The sequence below is a fragment of the Channa argus genome, chromosome 1 (genome assembly GCF_033026475.1).
Source record: "Channa argus isolate prfri chromosome 1, Channa argus male v1.0, whole genome shotgun sequence".
In the NCBI taxonomy this organism is placed as follows: Eukaryota; Metazoa; Chordata; class Actinopteri; order Anabantiformes; family Channidae; genus Channa; species Channa argus.
In genome coordinates, this window is record NC_090197.1 from 38,873,257 (window position 1) to 38,890,344 (window position 17,088).

The following is a 17,088-nucleotide window of genomic DNA, read 5'->3' on the forward strand; positions in this document are numbered from 1 at the left end:
GCATCCTGTAGGTCAACAGCACCGGTTGTGGTCGTTGTTAAACCGGGCTTCAACCGGTGCAGTGTGGAAGTCATGATTTGCATGTTTTATTTGGCATGTGTTTCACTTCGGATGCCCTGCCTGACACAACCCTCTGCATTTATCCAGACTTGGGACTGGCACAAGAAGACAATGGCTTGTTTCCCCTTGTGGTTGCATTAAGTATGGGTTTATGATAAGTAAACTAAATGGTACAATGAACCTATTATGTTTTGTTACCAAGATTTGTTGGACACATAAGTTGACACTAAAAGCATACAGGGACTGTAGAACATTATCTACAATATGTATCTGGAATATTTTCTGGTGACCCAACACATGTACATCTTTCATTCCTTCCATGAACTTAGATATAAAGTCTAAGTTAAATATAAATCAGTCAAGAGCATCAGGGCTCTGATGTATTGCTCAACCAAAAGTAACATAGTAGTATATGCTCGAATGACAACTACTAGTCTAACTATACCTATAACAAAAAAAAAAACAAAAAAAAAAAATACAAACTGAGCTAAATGCTTACAAACTGCTTTGTTAAAGCATCTGTGCACACCCACGCAGTGTGTTTAAATGCTGCCCACAGATCATTGGAGAATATACAAAGAGAACATTAAACTCACCTTGAAACAACAGAGGCAGTGAGAGAAATTTCAGGACATATTAGTATGTGATTGTGTCACTACAATATCGAGGGGGAACTTTTGCTCCTGAGCGTACTTTATCTTCACTGTGGTCTGCATTGTGTTAAACATTTTCGAGTAGTGCAGTTACATTTCTGTGCCCACTCACCAGGATTACTTTTTCGATCTCCTTTGATGGGCACCAGTGAAACATCCCTGTTGAGTCATACCTCTTGATGTTCATGTCCATGTTCTCAATTTGTTCATTACCAGGAATTAGAAGGGGGTCGTGTCGACTGAGAAAACATATTAATGCATTTGTTAGACAATTTGGTAAAGTGGCTGCAGCCCTGAAGATGAAATATAGAAATATGAGGGCCACCTGGTTTACTGAGATCTACAATGTACATTTACATAAAATATTAAAAACACAACAGAGTCTCGTTTTGTTAAAATTTTTGCTCGAAGTCGTGCAGAAGAGAACAGCACGGAGTAAGAGCTACTGGCTGAACGGCATGACAACACCAGGCCAATTACCAGCTTTTACCCTCTCTTCCAGTTTCTGATGCCATGCAGTGCAGATTGTAAAAGCTCCAACAGACTCACACTTTAAATATTTTAGGAATTTGCCCAATCACATTTTGCTTCCTCAAATGATGATCATTAATGTTTCAACAGCACGTCACAACCAAACAGTCTAATCCACAGCAGCGGGCTGCTGAGTTTCATCCCATGTAACACTGACCACGAAAGAGCTGCTGTCAGTCTTGTTTTCCTTCTTCTCTTGTTCATGCATTTATGCTACGAGTCGTCTTCTCACAGTCTCACTAAATGGAATCCATTCCTTTTCATCCTAAACACTAGGTCTCAGTAAACTGCAATAATTTAGCACTGTTCTTCAATAAAATTGCTTAACAGTGACGTAAATGTAACTCATTTACAATTTACAACACAAATAATAAAATCCTAGTAAAAGCGGTATTATACCAAATCTAAAAACAGGAAACTGTAGAGAGACATTTGAGTAAAATGGGAGAAAACATTTCAAGAATTTGACATACATCTTTCTCAGTATCACTCTCTATCCTCTATCAACACTGTCATTCACTGACAAGGCTCTGATGTTTTCTCTCCCTTCAGCCTGCAGTTGGGTTGCATGCCATCGCAGGAAAAAAAAGTAAAAGAAAAAAAAAGCTGTCAATTAGCCACCTTCTCTCTCCACCCCTCTTTCCCTCTCTTCCTTCTATCAGTTAGTGCAGGTGATAATAACACTGACAGCATTTAGTGTTTTTACACTCAGCCTGAATCTTTCATCCAGAGCTGCGTGTTGCGCCAATCAACTCCACGGAGCCCCCGTCACTTCAAGCTGCTAAGCTCTGCTCGCCTCCACACAGGGGCTGACTGGCTCATGCAGGCGGGCTGCCGCTCCACCTCTCTCTGCCAAGACAGCTATCTTTCACAGAGTTGTCAGCAGTGTGACTGGCAGCCTGTCACAGGCTCCACACACTTCCTCCTCCCTCTGCCTTCTCGCTGCCTTGGCTTGAACCAACAACAAGGCTCGGGGAGAGCAGACATGACGTCAGTGCCACAGTGCCACGCCCAAGGGATATCAGCAGCTGATGATACTGACACGTACCGCGACTGTATCCTTTCGTCAAGTCATGACCCGTCAAAAAGGTTTGTGGAAGTGCTGTTAATGCCATGTTGGCAATGCTGCTCGTTAGCACAGTGACGCGTCAGAATGATGACAGGGAAATTAATGAAAAGGCCAAACTAAAGACAGGTCAGCTACAGTAGCCAGTATTTACAAAAATATACAGATGTATACTTCTAAGCAAATTGCAAAAACATTTTTCTATAAATAAAAATTGTGTATATTATTAAACAGATTACAACCTTTATTCTCTATATTTTAATAATAACAAATACATTTATTTATGCTATAATATGACGGTCAGCAAAGAAATATTTTCTCCAGGTGAAATAAAATATTATAATAGATACACTTTTATATAGGACAAATATTTCCCTAACAACATGTCTCCCTCCGGTGTCTCACCTGCTACTCTTGGTCCCCCCTCAGTATATATTTCAAATAGAGTTGAGTTATTCCAGCATATCACTCTGCAGTCACAATCTGGGGCTGTGTGCGCTCCCCCTACCCCTCTCTGCCAGACTAAGAAGGCAGCTTCTTGCTTTGAAAATTTTCCCCATCATGCAAACTGACAAAGGCATGCTTTTCAAAAGCCCAAAGCCAATCTGTTGATCATTATTTATTTACAAAGGCCTTCAGGCTGCAAGTCCTGTAAAAACCATACTTGATATGTATGCTTGCTCTCTTGCTAGCTCTCTGCTGTGTTTTCCCCCTCCTTGCTTGTAGAATAAAGCATCCCTAAGGCTACCTCAAACAATCACTTTTCATTGTGCATAAAATACACCTTGTAAAGCACAACTGTTTAATATATATGGTATTATATGTTGATGGGGGGCAGCTGTGAAGGGGGGGCTGAGGACTGTGATGGGTAAGTTGATGTTTTGCTGAGGGCTAGCACTTGGAAAAAAATCTACACCTATAACAGAGAACCTGTCATCCCAGTACCCAAGAGCCAGCAGAATACAGAAGCACCCCTAAAGCAGAGAAAACTTTGACACTGCTTTGAAGCATTTTCAAAACCGCGTAAATAACTCGCAAGAATTATTATCACTGCATGATCAAAGAAGAGATGCATATATTACATGGCAAACGGGGACCATCTTCTAAGTAAAAAAAAGGAAGAGAAGAAAAGGTTTTGTGCTTTAAGTTAGGCAAACTAAACAACCTTTTAAACAAGCAGTTAGTTGGAAATATGCCAATATCTACTTGTTTTTGCAGCAGTTTTTTTCCCTCGGAGCAAGGGCATCTAAAACGATGCTCTGCTGCAAACTCCACTGAAGGGTATGACTCTGTGTTGGGCTAATGGTTTGGCAAGTGTGAAGGCTTATTAAGTGCTTGTTTTGTGGAGAACTGAGGGGGAGGCCGACAAGTATGCCGGACGAAATCACATCGGCGTACCAGTGCAGTAGGAGGAATGCTGCCTAAGGAAAGCTAGCAGGACCAGTATACAAAGAACTCAACTCGAATGCAGGAGAAGTGCACAGTACAATAATAACCCAAAACAACAACAATACATACCCTGCAAAAACAGAAATCAAAAAATCAAGTGATAGAAATAAAGTACATTTGTGTATATGCTTATTTGCAGATATCCTGCACACAAAGTATAAAGGAATTTGTTCTTGCCCTTAGGAGTTTACATTTTATTTAGAAAATAACATTTGGAGTTGTTTATTTTCCCACACAATTCAGCCACAGGATTTTCTACTGCAGTGCAGCTTCACTGCATAAAAACTAACACTGACAAGTCTATGCGTCCAAAAATATGAAGCTTTCTCTTTAGAGTTTCCCATTGCAAACTTATTAAGATGACGTCCACAACCCTCACTCTCATTAAGAGACAAGCAGTGTAGCTATGAGTGTTTCTGTCCTGTTAGATCTTCACCACCATGCCTTTATGCTGCCATCCCAATGCGCACATCTGGGCCTCCTAGTATTTTCCACGCTGTCGTGTTGCAAGCCCTGCTTCGAAGCCAGAGGAGCACAAAAACTTACCCCTTTTATCTTTCAAAATCAATTAACAGCAGTTTAATTCCACAGGACAAGATAAAAGGAAGGTAATATCTGAATTCATATTTGACTGTGATGATACACCTCATATATGGCCTTAAGTACCAGAAACCGTACTCGCAGGGGTTCCCACAATAGAGGAGTAGCCTGAGGGCAAAGTAACCATGCAGGTCCCTCTGATTGGTTGCTGGTGTCATTAGTGCCAGCATTGTTTAAGGAGTACATGTGGACCAGACCGGAGGAGGTGACAGCTGGGACTTTAAAGCCAGAGGAGTTTTCACACGGCTTCTCACAGCTGCTTTTCATGACAGAAATATTATTTCAGCTCTGTCATTAACAGCTGACAGCATGCCATCCTAAACAGCCAGAGCCTAACGGGGCACTTCTCCTCTCCCTTTCTCTCACAGTGTTTCTTACCTCCTTCTCCTGCCACCCCTAATTTACCCCCTCCCATCCATCCAAACTCCCACCATCTCACCATCAGCAGCATCCGTCTCTGAAGTATCTCTCTCTCCATCCCTTCCTCCCTCCCTACGTCTCTGTATCTAACTTCCTCTCACTTCGTGTTTGAAAGCTGGAAGGAGAATAAAATCAAGTGTCTCTTACCTCATCATTTTGGGTGAGCAGTTGGGTGAGTTTCGCATCCCTCCGTTGCGCTGCTTTTTTTTGGGTGAGAGAGTTGATGGATGCTCATCTTCGACTGCAAACACAACACAGATTGTTAGAACAGAGACACATTGTTGGGAAAAAGTGCCGGACCTGATTTGAAAAAACAAACAAACAAAAAAGATAAGAATCAATCATTGCAAACAAAAACTAAACATAAAGAAAAATGTAAAATGATTAATTCAGTATCAAATTGAGAAAATGTAGAGAAAGCATTAGTAACGGACTATGGTAATTCTGAAAAGGCAGGAGAAAACCACGGAGAAAAACCAATTTATGACCCGGAAATGTCATGAAAGCCTCACATCCCAAAACCCCCATATTTTGGCTCTTTATACGGTGCACTTTGACAGGGCGTTCAGTAATACACTCCTGCATCTGTTCACTACACACACTAAATTGTGCAGGTGGTTGGACCTCTAGCAGTCTCCATCAGAGGGACCCTGCTTACCACCAGGAATTGCCAATGTAATGATACAAACTGTCATTGTCAGTGGGGCAGGGGGAAAATCAACGACAATGATATAAAAGGTTATGGAGATGGATTTTTTATATATAAAACTACCTGAACCCCACCACATCATTCCAGTTCTCACTAAAGCGCCCAATGGCTCTTCTACAGGTCTACCTCCATGCCAAAAGATTAAGTACAGCACACATCCGTGCACACTATGAATTAGAGGACTATATGAGAAACAATAGCAGCCAGTAAATGCACACCATATTCCAGTATAAGGAGGTCAGGACAAGTCTAAATGACAAATAAATGATTTATGTTAAAATTAAATATTCTTTTTTTGTGTGTGTTTGATGCTTTGGTGTTAAGCATTTGCAGGGCATTGCCACAACAATTTTAAGATTATTTTGATCAGATTTAAGTTCGGTTTCCTGTCAACTACAATTTGCTATGTTGGGAAATAGGTAAAAAAAAAAAGTCTAGCTTTGCTTGTGTCCCAATTAGACAGAGGGGACAAGAAAGAGCAGCTAGAGTGAGGCCAGGCCCAGTCGTCTGAAGATTTCATCAAGCTAACAGAAGTCTGATCTTCACTTCTGTCTGTGAGTTTCAAGAGCTTTCAGACAGGCACCCAGATACTCTTATCCACTCTGCACTCTTCCAGCGCAAATGCCAAGTGCACCGTCACTTCAAACTTATATTAGTCCTTTGGTTAGAAATCAATAACGCAGCATGATATTAGTGCAAATCAATGTGCACGCTGCAAGCCGTGACTATTCCAAGCATGTGGAATTTCATTATTGTCTGAGCACCCACTGTAGACTGTCACCTAATTCTGCTAATAAAAGATAGGAAATATGACTTTGCCTTCTAATAAAATGTCATTCTTTGACATTTCCTTTATGCAATTGGGCACTGGGAATAGCAAATATCAAAAGCACTTTCCACTTTACAAATAATTCTCTTTCTAATGCACTCTGAAATTACCACATCAGAAAATATGAATTCCTTGCCATACTGTTTGAGAGACTTCTCGTGGTTTAAACCTAATTTGTTAACAGTAAAAAATAAATATCACTTCTTATTTACGCTCACAACAATACAATGAACCCCTGTAAGCTTTTTATGGTATATAAGTAAAGTTTTCATTGTATCCTCTAAAAGTCAGCACAAATATCAGAGCTCACAATTCCCATCAGCCACTGCACTAGCGTACAAACCCGTGCAAAGCAAAACAGCAGCAGCAGCTCCAGCAGAGTGAACCTTCATGCAGCAAACAAGACAAAATGAAGGGACGAGACAGGCGCGGTTACTGACTGACGCATCCCGCTAAAGGGGGCAACCTACAGTGCCTACTGTGATTGAGCAGCATGGAATTACTGGGGTGGTAGCGGTATTTCACCGGTAGACTGCAGGCCCGGTTCAGACGACTTTCAGCCAGGGACCTGGCCACCGCATCTCCTGGGCCTGAGATACTGAAGCGCAGATGTGAGGGGTCAGCCCCAGGCCTCAGCACAATGGGGAGCAAGCTTCCTTTACGGTTATTAACAAGGGGAATGCTGGTTGTGCCCGGGTCAAACACGGGGTCCTGGCTGGGGTGGTGGGTGTTGGAAAGGAATGCATTTTTGGTGATGGAGCTGGAGGTGCAGCCAGTGCTTTTAACGGAACGCTTTTGATAAGATGGTCTAACTGCATCCATTACTGTCAAACAACGGAGAATAAAACTTGTGAGAAAACCTGTAGCAATGTTTATAAATTAATAACTAATTATGGTGTTTAACTGAGAAATATCACTGTTTTTATTTTTCTGTATTTTTTAGTTATTTATTTATTTTCATCTGAGATAAATAAAAACATGACTCCTTTTCATTATCGGATGTAAGGCCAAGTAGGTAAATAGAAAAAATATAAAAGACCAATTTGGAACATGGAACAATTACTGAATAAGATGTAAAAAAGTGAAACACGGCTAAAACGTTTTGTTAAAAAAAATGCAGTTTCTCTTATTTCTGCAAGTAATTTCTGATGGACAAAAATAAATGCCATTAAGGTAAGAACGGTTTCTTTAACTGAAATATTTCAGAGAGACATTTATTTTTCATTTGTGAAAAATATGAATTAATAAGGAGCCTCTCTGTTTTATTTCTCTGTTATGCTACACTTTGTGGTAGAACAAAGCAAGAACATGGCTTGGCTAAAACCAGTCAAATTCAATCTGACACTGTGTCAATTCAAGCATAATGTGTAGCACAGTATTTTCAATTTAACAAATTCTGAATAACAACTAATAATTTATGATATTACTAATTCAAAAGCTGAAATAATTTAAGATATTTTAAATTCATTTTGGATTATGTATAGACATGTGGATAATTCCAGACAAAAATCAGTTTTTCCATCATCAAATTGTATATTTATATACAGATTTTTACTGTAACTTCTACAGTAATCACCGAATGTCCAGTGACAGCCTATTTAATATGAGAAGAAACATGCGTTTAGGAACACGTGTACACCGAATGTTCTACAAAACGACGCACCAGATACACACAGAGTCCAGCTGAGGCTGCAGAGTATGTTTTCCGTATGTTTGTACGTATTGAAGGGGTCATGGCAAAATGCAGCAAGACAAGAGATGGCGATGAGTAAAATATCTGGTTGTAAAGTTGACTGGAAGAGGTGGAGCCCTTTTCTTCCCTTTGGTAGAAGGGTGGTTGGTTGGTTGTTTGGACGAGAGAGCATGCTTGGGTGGCCCCGGGCGATAAACAGACGTTTATCCCAGCCGTCAGCTGCCTCCTTGATTTATGGGGCGCCACCAATAGCTCCTGGATTCATCTGGCCCTTGTCAAACACGTGCAGCGTTAGAGAGCACTCACCCGCCCTGGCAGGTCCACTGTGCATCCTGAACAACCCAGACGGCAACTGTCCCTTCCTGAAATGCTAATCACATGACAACACTGTCCTGCATGCAAGCCTTATCAGTTTACCGTGACCCAATGTAAACTGGATGATGAGGCATAGGAATAAAAACTAAAAATGTTTGCTTTTGTATGTGAGTTAAGCTGGCTTTGCCTTTACAGTGTTTGCTGCATGAGCAAGCTTTGTTCTTCATCTGCATTGCAACTGCATGAAATTGCTTTCTAGGCCATGCACGGTCATGTTGTTGTATGTGAAATAAAATTGATTTAATGATTATTGCAATTTCTTTTTGTTTTGCTAACAACGCAGCCACTATTTTAAACAGGAAATAAAAAATGTCTATCATTAAGCTAAATAAGAACAAATATATTAAATAAAAATATACAATATAGAAAATGGGAAAGGTGAAAATTAATAATACTCAACACTGTATTCTTAAATGTATTCTTAACCAGCAGACTAAAAAGTAATGCATTTACAATTATTTGCCAAAGATTTACCTAAATTGCAATCAGCTTTGAATCGAACCCCAGCCTCTTTTTGACCTCCACTGTTCCCTGGTGTTGTAGCGCCATCTGCTGCTACATGCAGCACAATACAAAAAGAATATTTTATGGAACTACATTGTTTATATCAAACACAAAAAAATATATATATTTATATAATGCTATTAAAACCAGGAGGTTATTACTTTCATTTCCTGTCAGTATACGTTGAATCTATTTAAATATAGGCAAGTAATAATAAACATTTGTCTGAGTTAAACAGTGAATATAAAACTAGGTAAACTGTGAGGTTATTTTGTCTCTGTAAAAGACACAAGATAGTAAATTCTAAAGGAATTAAGATCAACAGAAGAAATATTAAAGAAAGCATCAGCACTAATTATGTTACATGACAGTGAGGAGCCTACAGTCTAAACACAGAGCTGGAGCAGAAGGGAGAAGGACAGAGAAACACACTTACGTGATCTGACATATCCATTATACTTATATTTGGCTGAGGAGAATGCAAAGACAAGTGGCAGGTCACACAGAGGGAGAAAGGATGTAATGAAACAGACACATTAGGAAACAGAGACATCAACATAAGAGTGGTGAAAAAAAATTAAATCAAATGTAACTATGATGATGTAACATCTGTCAAATGCATCAGAGAATAAACCAAAAATAAAAAGGTACAAATAATTAAAATAATGAAGAAAATCTTAATTGTGATGATTAAAGTATGATGGCACAAAAAAGGCAGACAAGTGAATGAAATGAACTGTCCATTCTCAGTATGAGGCATGCTTTTAGGAAAGTGTACTAAACCTGTAATGAGATGTAAAGACACTCTAATTGTTAGTTTTATTATGATTGTTTTGATAGAAAGAGCTCATTTTAAGTACACTGCTTCAGTAGTAGATTCCACATTGTAGTGCTTCTCATTTACAAACTTGTTCAATGCTTTTTAACATTTTCATTTAAATGTGATGAACATTGTCAGGTCTGTAGACAGAACAAATAAAGCCACCACGGGTAACAAGACAAATACTACATACTTGAGTGCATGTAGATGTCCAAGACACGGACGGCAGACACTCAAAACAGCTGCGCTAACATAAGACAGATGCATGGATTCGCGGGGACTTTACATGCAGTCCAGATCTCTAGCACAAATAGAAATTTTAACAAATGGTAATATTTCAAACGTGAATCCAATGCTACGCTTTTAAATCTCTTGGGTTGTTCTTCAAAAAGAGTTGAAGAAGGTCTCCACATATGCCAGCACTATTTATTATCTGGGAATTGCAGTTTCTGACCTTGACTGAGGAACTGAGGAAGTACTGAAGACTGCTACTAATATAAGTGCTGTGCGTGGGGCACTTGATCTGAGCTGCTGACACTCTGCACTCTCTCAGAGTCTCTTCCAGCAGTAAAGGTCACAGTGAGGGCCCAGGGCTGGCCTATGACACAGATACTCAAACAGGGACCTACAGTGGCCCTGGCATCTGTCTCTAGCAATCTGCCCGCACCGCAAAGGCGACAGACTAACTGGCTAGCATCTGGGGCGTAGCGAGGCAGCATAGGACAGAGGGTGGGGGGTGGACCAAGCCTGCCTGGTGGACAGGAGCTGTCAGGGCAAGTTTGGTGACAGACCAGCAGGGCTGGGAAAATGAAAATGCAAACATAATTTCCGTGTCAGAATAGATAAAGTCCTAGCAATGAGATGCAGATGCACACACATGCACAGATACAGAGACAGAAGTGCATGTTGTTGCACACACACAGTATTTGCACATGCACACACACACACGCACAGCCCAGAAGGTCGTGGACTGGCCAAAAGCATCTCCTGAGCCATGGGTCTCCAACCCTTGTCTATAGACCAGCTATAAACCCGGTCATGTCTCTAGGTCTTCTCACTGAAGGAAGCTAGCCTACTGTTGTGATAGTCAAATTACAAAGACAGAATACATACATATAATCCAAAAATGAACTTTTTATTGAGGTAACATTTAAAATACTTTAATATTATAATTATTGTATTATAATATTTTAAGTATTTTTGAACCCTTCTCTACTATATGTACAGTAAGCTGCATAACAGGTATAACAAACTATTTTGTCCAACAAAAAAAGAAGCATACTACTGTGTGTCTCATCTCATTTTTCTTCCAGTAATTCAAAAAACATCCCAACTAAACTAAAACATCACAGAAGGCTGCATTAGACCAGGTGAGTAATTTATCCACAGTTTGCAGTTTGTGCTTGCTTTAATTGAATGTCACATTATTCACCAAACTTATTAAAATGTCCATCAATTAAAGTCCATAAAGCATCACAAAGGTCACAAAGGTGTTTATGTCACCATTAAAGAGGTGTCTACTATTTGTCACACCTGTGTGACAAATAGTGGTCTGAATGTGATTTGCATATCTAAGAGTGCTATCCAAGAAATCAACGGTGCTTGTATTTGGGCTGGAAAAAATTTGTTCATATGTAGAAGAGCAAGAAGTCAAGATGGATAAAGATGTTTATGCTCTCAGTCTGGTAAAAATACAGGAAATGGGGAGAGGAAATCCAAAAATCCCTTACTGACAAAGCCCAATGCACTCCTTCACTAAACTCTCTTTGTTCAGATGTAGTCAGAGTCAAAAAAGGAAAGAAATCTAAGACAGAGGAGGCTTTCCTGAAATCCTACAGGGGGTTGTGGGAGAAGTGAGATCAGTAACCATGTAATGGCCAGTAATTGGTACCGAGGGATATCAGCGCAGACTGAACTACAAGAGGCCGAGCCAAACTCATCGTGGCATGTGTGACACTAATCTAGGCTGAGTCAGCAGACGGTGGGAGAATGTTGAGAAGGAAATCAGATCTGTATGTCTGAAACCAAGGCTTTGATAGCTAGGCCTACTGCTGCCATGTCTAATTGACAGACGATTTAGTGTTTCCTATCCAACACAAAAGGAAAATGGAAAGGAGGGGGGTCTTTCAGGAGCCTTAGTCCTCTTACCTTTACCTTATCAAGCCAATATCGCTTGTCCTTATTTTGTGACCCCCCCCCCCCCCCTTCTAGTCTCCTTTCCCACTATCTATCCGCTTTCCGGCTGTATAATCCCCCCACCACCACTTAATGTTTCTTTGCTTCCTCCTAAGGCCCCCCCTTCTCCTAATGCATATACTGTGTGTCACAGTCTGTTAAAGATTGAACGATACACTGCTCACAACAGTTTTAAACAAACCTGATCAGATGCTGAGAAGGGCTTTTTAAAAATGTGCCACTTGAGACTTTTTGTCGCTTAAGATGTTAATAGTTATTTCCCTGAATCAGTGTCACCAATAAAAAAATGTTTTATCACCTGTGCACTGCCCATCAGTTATAGAGTCTGGCAAGACTGATAGAAATCTTCAAAGCATAATTTTTGATGTGATTTTTCCTTATCCTGGGCATTAAAGTGAAGCTAAAATCGATGTTACGGTTAAAAAAAAAAGCAAAAAAAAAAAAAAAAAAAATAGAGAAATAGACTCAAAGTTTTTTAACTGAAAATTTGAAAACTGTGATTTGAAGTTCGTAAAGGCAGTTAAAGTAAAATTATGACATTATTTTAAAATACATAATAATTAAATATCAATATATCAATATAAAACCATAATAGTATCATGATAATAAAATAAAACCACTTTTTGGATGCACAGACATCTTACCTTAAACATTTATATATACATCAAACACCAACGCTCCAATAGTGAAATCACACAACTGCATGGCCGGTGCAGCATGCGGTAGCCACGTGTCTAACACCTACAGTACTGTACGGTACAGCAGCACCACAGAGCCACACCACTATTTATCCACCGCACATATTAAACTCACAAAATAAAACTAATAGTGTCAAATAAAAATGATAAATAATTGAAAAATGTGAAAAAATTCAACTATAAATGTAAAAAGTGAATAGATAGAATTAAAGAAACAAACAAAAAAAATTAATAAATAAGAATGCCCATTAAAAAAAAACATAAGCCAAAGCTACAGAAACACATCACACCACGTAGACGACATTATAGACACACATGTACACGTACGGTACCTCTGCATGGTACAACACACATGGAGCACACACCACAGACATGTAACAGCATGTGTTGGGCGGTGTAACTTACAGGCACGTAAAGTGGTTGCGCAATCATGAACAGAGACAGAGGAAAGTGGGTAGGCCCTCTGAAGGGTGTCCATGTTATTATGTACACTGCCTGACATGCAAGAGCAGTCTTGCTCTGAATGGCCGCAATCAAAACAACATGCCAGTTTCATTCGTTTGTAGACGGACATCTTGGCTACAGTCATGTTTTGGGATGAGAGGAGAGGAAAAGCAGCAGGTTAATGGCAAAAGGAGAAATATTCATTCAGGGGAAGTTGGAAGCTAACTTCATCAGAAAGTGCAAGCCTTGGCCACCCGCTACCACAGACTTGAGCCTCAATTTAATTAAAGTGCAGATAATTAAGTACATTTTGAATATGTAAAACTTTTATTTTTCTTCACCTCTCTCTTAAAATATATATATATATATATCTCGATAGATTGATACAGATATAAAAGACAGTAGTATCAATGTACAGTAATAACAGTAATATGCCATACATTTTACTATATGTCAGCACATTTTTGGCTTATTTATATTGAAACAGTCTCGAGAGGTCAAGCTGTGTGCCAAGGCTGTAACAGGTCAAAAGGTAAAAAAATATACCAGTGGGAAACAAGGCTGAGGAGAAAGGGGAGAGGGAGGGAAGCATTCAGGGAACAGAGGCATGAGCAATGTTCTTCAGCAGCAAACCTCATACAATGTTTAATACATTTGTACATCCTCTATCCAGTTGGCTAAAGGAGTGGATCACGTACCTGTATCCCATCATGCAGCTGTAAAGGGTCTGTCCAAGGCATCACACTATTTTATCGGCTAAATTTGCCAATTCATGCTATATTCAAACCTGCGTTTTCACTACTCCACCCCCCCCAGGGGAAGCTTCACTCTAACAGGCATGTGTGCATAAATGATGTGACAGACAGGATGTACTGTTTATGGCATATTGGAATTTGTATATGATGTGTGATAAAATATTAAATGTTAGCAAACTTTATATCAGCTTTAGTTTTATTGATGAGTCAATTACTGCTACTATTAGATATTAGTTAGATATTAAAACAGTTCATGCTTTTGAGAATTTCACTAAGGTGTAGATCAAAGTCTTAATTCTCCATATTTCTCCAATTTGAATTAAAACAATTACTTTATGAGTCATGACAAATTTCCCCAACACAGTTAGGGGGATAAAGTTTGACTTGATTGTTATAATAACAGTCTTTCCTCTATCATTTGACAAATTGATGTTCACTAAACATGTAATATTTAAAGAGAAAATACATTTATTGTCCCTTACCTTACATATTTCATGTTTCTCTTAAATTGCAAGTTTGGGGACTAAGTGTCCTTATTCACATAAGATTAGAAAAGAGTGTAATTGTACAGAACATATGTAAAACTCCTTCATGACTAGGCAGCCTGCAACCAAAATGCTATATTATATCTACTTTCTGTTTGTGAGTGTGAAGACCTGAGTCCCGAGGGAAGTGGGAGTGAAAGTCTCCAGAGAAGCATCTCTAGATTGCTGTGACTCTGGGCAGAAACAGTCCCTGTTCCCCATTCTCTCATTGCCAAGGTGCAAACAGACAACAGGCTAATACTGTCTGGCACCTTTACGGAGACACTTTCAGCATCTTTGACTCTGAGTCACATTGGAAAATAACATCCTGTATGAAGTACAACATTTCAACTTCTGGCCAAGAAAAGAATGGGAAACGCCGATCATAACCCTTGGGATGAAGGCATCAGGGACTGGTGTACCCTGTGACATGCACATTTGCCTTAGGAGCATGTAATAAGCATGCAGAAAATGTAGGTTTGTTCTCAGCAACAAGGGGAGGTACAGAGATAACTGTTCACAGTCCTGAAACAGTTTTGGGGGAATGGCAGACAAGTGCAGTGAGGCTATCATTCATGCTAGAATTTCATAACTTCAAAATTCTTGCTTAGGCATTTGGACACATAGTATATGTATGTTACAATGTAGATTACTGACATATGATAAGGGAAAAATGGACAACATACACAAAGACACACATACATACAGTACACCCTCACGCACACACATACACACACACACACACACACACAAACACACAGACAATGTATTTGACTTCTGGCTTCACAAATACTCTGATTCTGGCCATAAGATTAAAAGGTGTCCATTCCAGGGCATTCCTTATTGAAGATTCAACATGATGGCTGCCCTGATAAACTTTCTGGATGGGTTTGATTATTCTCCATCTCCCATAATCCACCAAAGGACAATATACTTGAACAGAAGCTATCAGGGTGCTACTGTATGTTGAATGCACAGGATGTCCCAAAACACCTTTATAATATAGGCTATCCCCCGTATAACTTTCTGATTCAACACGAGTGCAAGGAAAAATGATACAGCTGGCTCAAGAGTAAATGTTTTGAACAATAACAAATATGGTGCACAGTAGCTTATTGCAGTAGATGGATAGAAGACTGCAGAAGACAAATACTTTTTAAACACACAGTTGTCGCCAAACCCCAACTGCACCATATCATGTAAACATAAAACAGTAAAGACTAAACAATGACGCAACAACCTCAGGACGATGAATTTGTCAAAGTTTTTGAAACAATTTATTATCCCAGTGCACACATTTTGTCCTTGCATTTTTGCTGAACAAGTATCAGGGGATTCAAGTTTCCTCTACTCATATCACCATTGAAAGATTGTATAAGGCCTATTGGACATGACTCTGGCACAGCAGCACCTTCTAGAGGCAACTTCATGCTATGATGCATAATGTGATTTGTGAAGAGTTTTTATTGATAAAAAGGGCCCGACAACTGTCCACATTTGAAAGGCACAAAAACTTTTTAAGCCTGAAAAGGACTGCTTTCTAAAAACCTCAGTTCAAGCTGGGAAAGGGTTTAGAAAGGGGCTGAAATCACAAAGCAGTGGGGCAACGGGGGGACCAGATTGTTTTGATTGTGTTTTGGCAACCTAACTGGTTAGGATTTAAAGAACTTCCCACAAGGACATTTTCTGCTCTCTGAAAGTACAACCAGACACAAAACTTCCTTTGACAGAAAGCAGAACCAATGAAGTCTCAGTGGTTCTTGTAAAATTTCTCCCCATTTTGTGAGCTCTTCTAAATACAGATTTTTATTACATTCCTTGTGTACTTTCTTGGAACATAACATTATATTCTAAGGGGGTTAATCATGGATAATGACTTAAGATTTACAGCAGATCAGCTTCCAAATGCCAAACATGGGTTGGGTTTGATGATCGAATAGAGAGGAAAAACTGGAAAACTCATTAGCCACATTGGATTAAGTAACGCTCAACGTAATTGTCATTTCCAACCAATCAGAGAATCGGCTCACTGGGCCATTGAGGAGGACGCCTGATGCCGGTGTGGGTTTGATTTTTGCTGTTTTTGTTTTCATCTGGGCTGAACACAGAATAGAAATGAGAGGCGAGGAGAAGGATGCAGAAGCTACACTGGTACATGCAACATAGATACGGTATACTATTTGCTGAAGAGGAAAAAAAAACACTTGCACTGCACTCTGGGTAAGAGGACACCCATTTCAATTTTACTCACAATAAATCACTACCAGTGACCAGTTAAAATAAAGTGGTGTTTTCCAATGGCAGCAGGGAAGGAAATACATCAAAAGTATGTCACTGGTCATAAAGAAACATGGGAAAAACAACAGAAGAGAACAAAACATGATAGAACAGACATACTGCATGACAGACTTCCATTGCAATAATGGAACTGTCATTTTTCTAAATGGAAGTCTCTTGTTGGAAACAGCTGTAATAAGTTAAAACATAATTCCATGTCCATCACCAGAGGCTGAGACTTGAAGATATTAAGGAAGCAAACAGAAGTAAACAGTTTATCTAAATGAAACTAGTCTGTGAAAGGCCGGTTGATTCTATTGAGCTGGCAGAGCAAAACGTTGTCTGAATAATTGAGATGACACAGACAAAAGAAAGAAATGGTGGGTATCTATTTTAAACCAGTCTTTGTCTTTACGAGGCTGCTGACTGTAATTGTTTGTGACCTTTTGTTGAAATACGGGATACTCACCTGAATTATTTATCCT

The 17,088-nt window shown here is 39.5% G+C and overlaps 1 protein-coding gene across 19 annotated transcripts in view; it reads right to left on the bottom strand.

The window, feature by feature from the left end:
- The window catches only part of kcnma1a (potassium large conductance calcium-activated channel, subfamily M, alpha member 1a), a 131,708-nt gene that overhangs the window by 24,358 nt on the left and 90,262 nt on the right, over window positions 1–17,088 (bottom strand). For 6 of the 19 annotated variants that reach the window (XM_067519309.1, XM_067519299.1, XM_067519252.1 and 3 more), the window contains 2 exons: window positions 4,927–5,020; window positions 826–952 (listed from right to left, as the gene is read on the bottom strand). In XM_067519309.1, the coding sequence (XP_067375410.1) occupies window positions 826–952; window positions 4,927–5,020 (221 nt within the window). Of the gene's footprint in view, window positions 1–825; window positions 953–4,926; window positions 5,021–8,859; window positions 8,941–9,325; window positions 9,359–13,008; window positions 13,183–17,088 lie in introns of all 19 variants that reach the window. The other 13 variants (XM_067519289.1, XM_067519151.1, XM_067519198.1 and 10 more) reach the window with 7 other exon arrangements.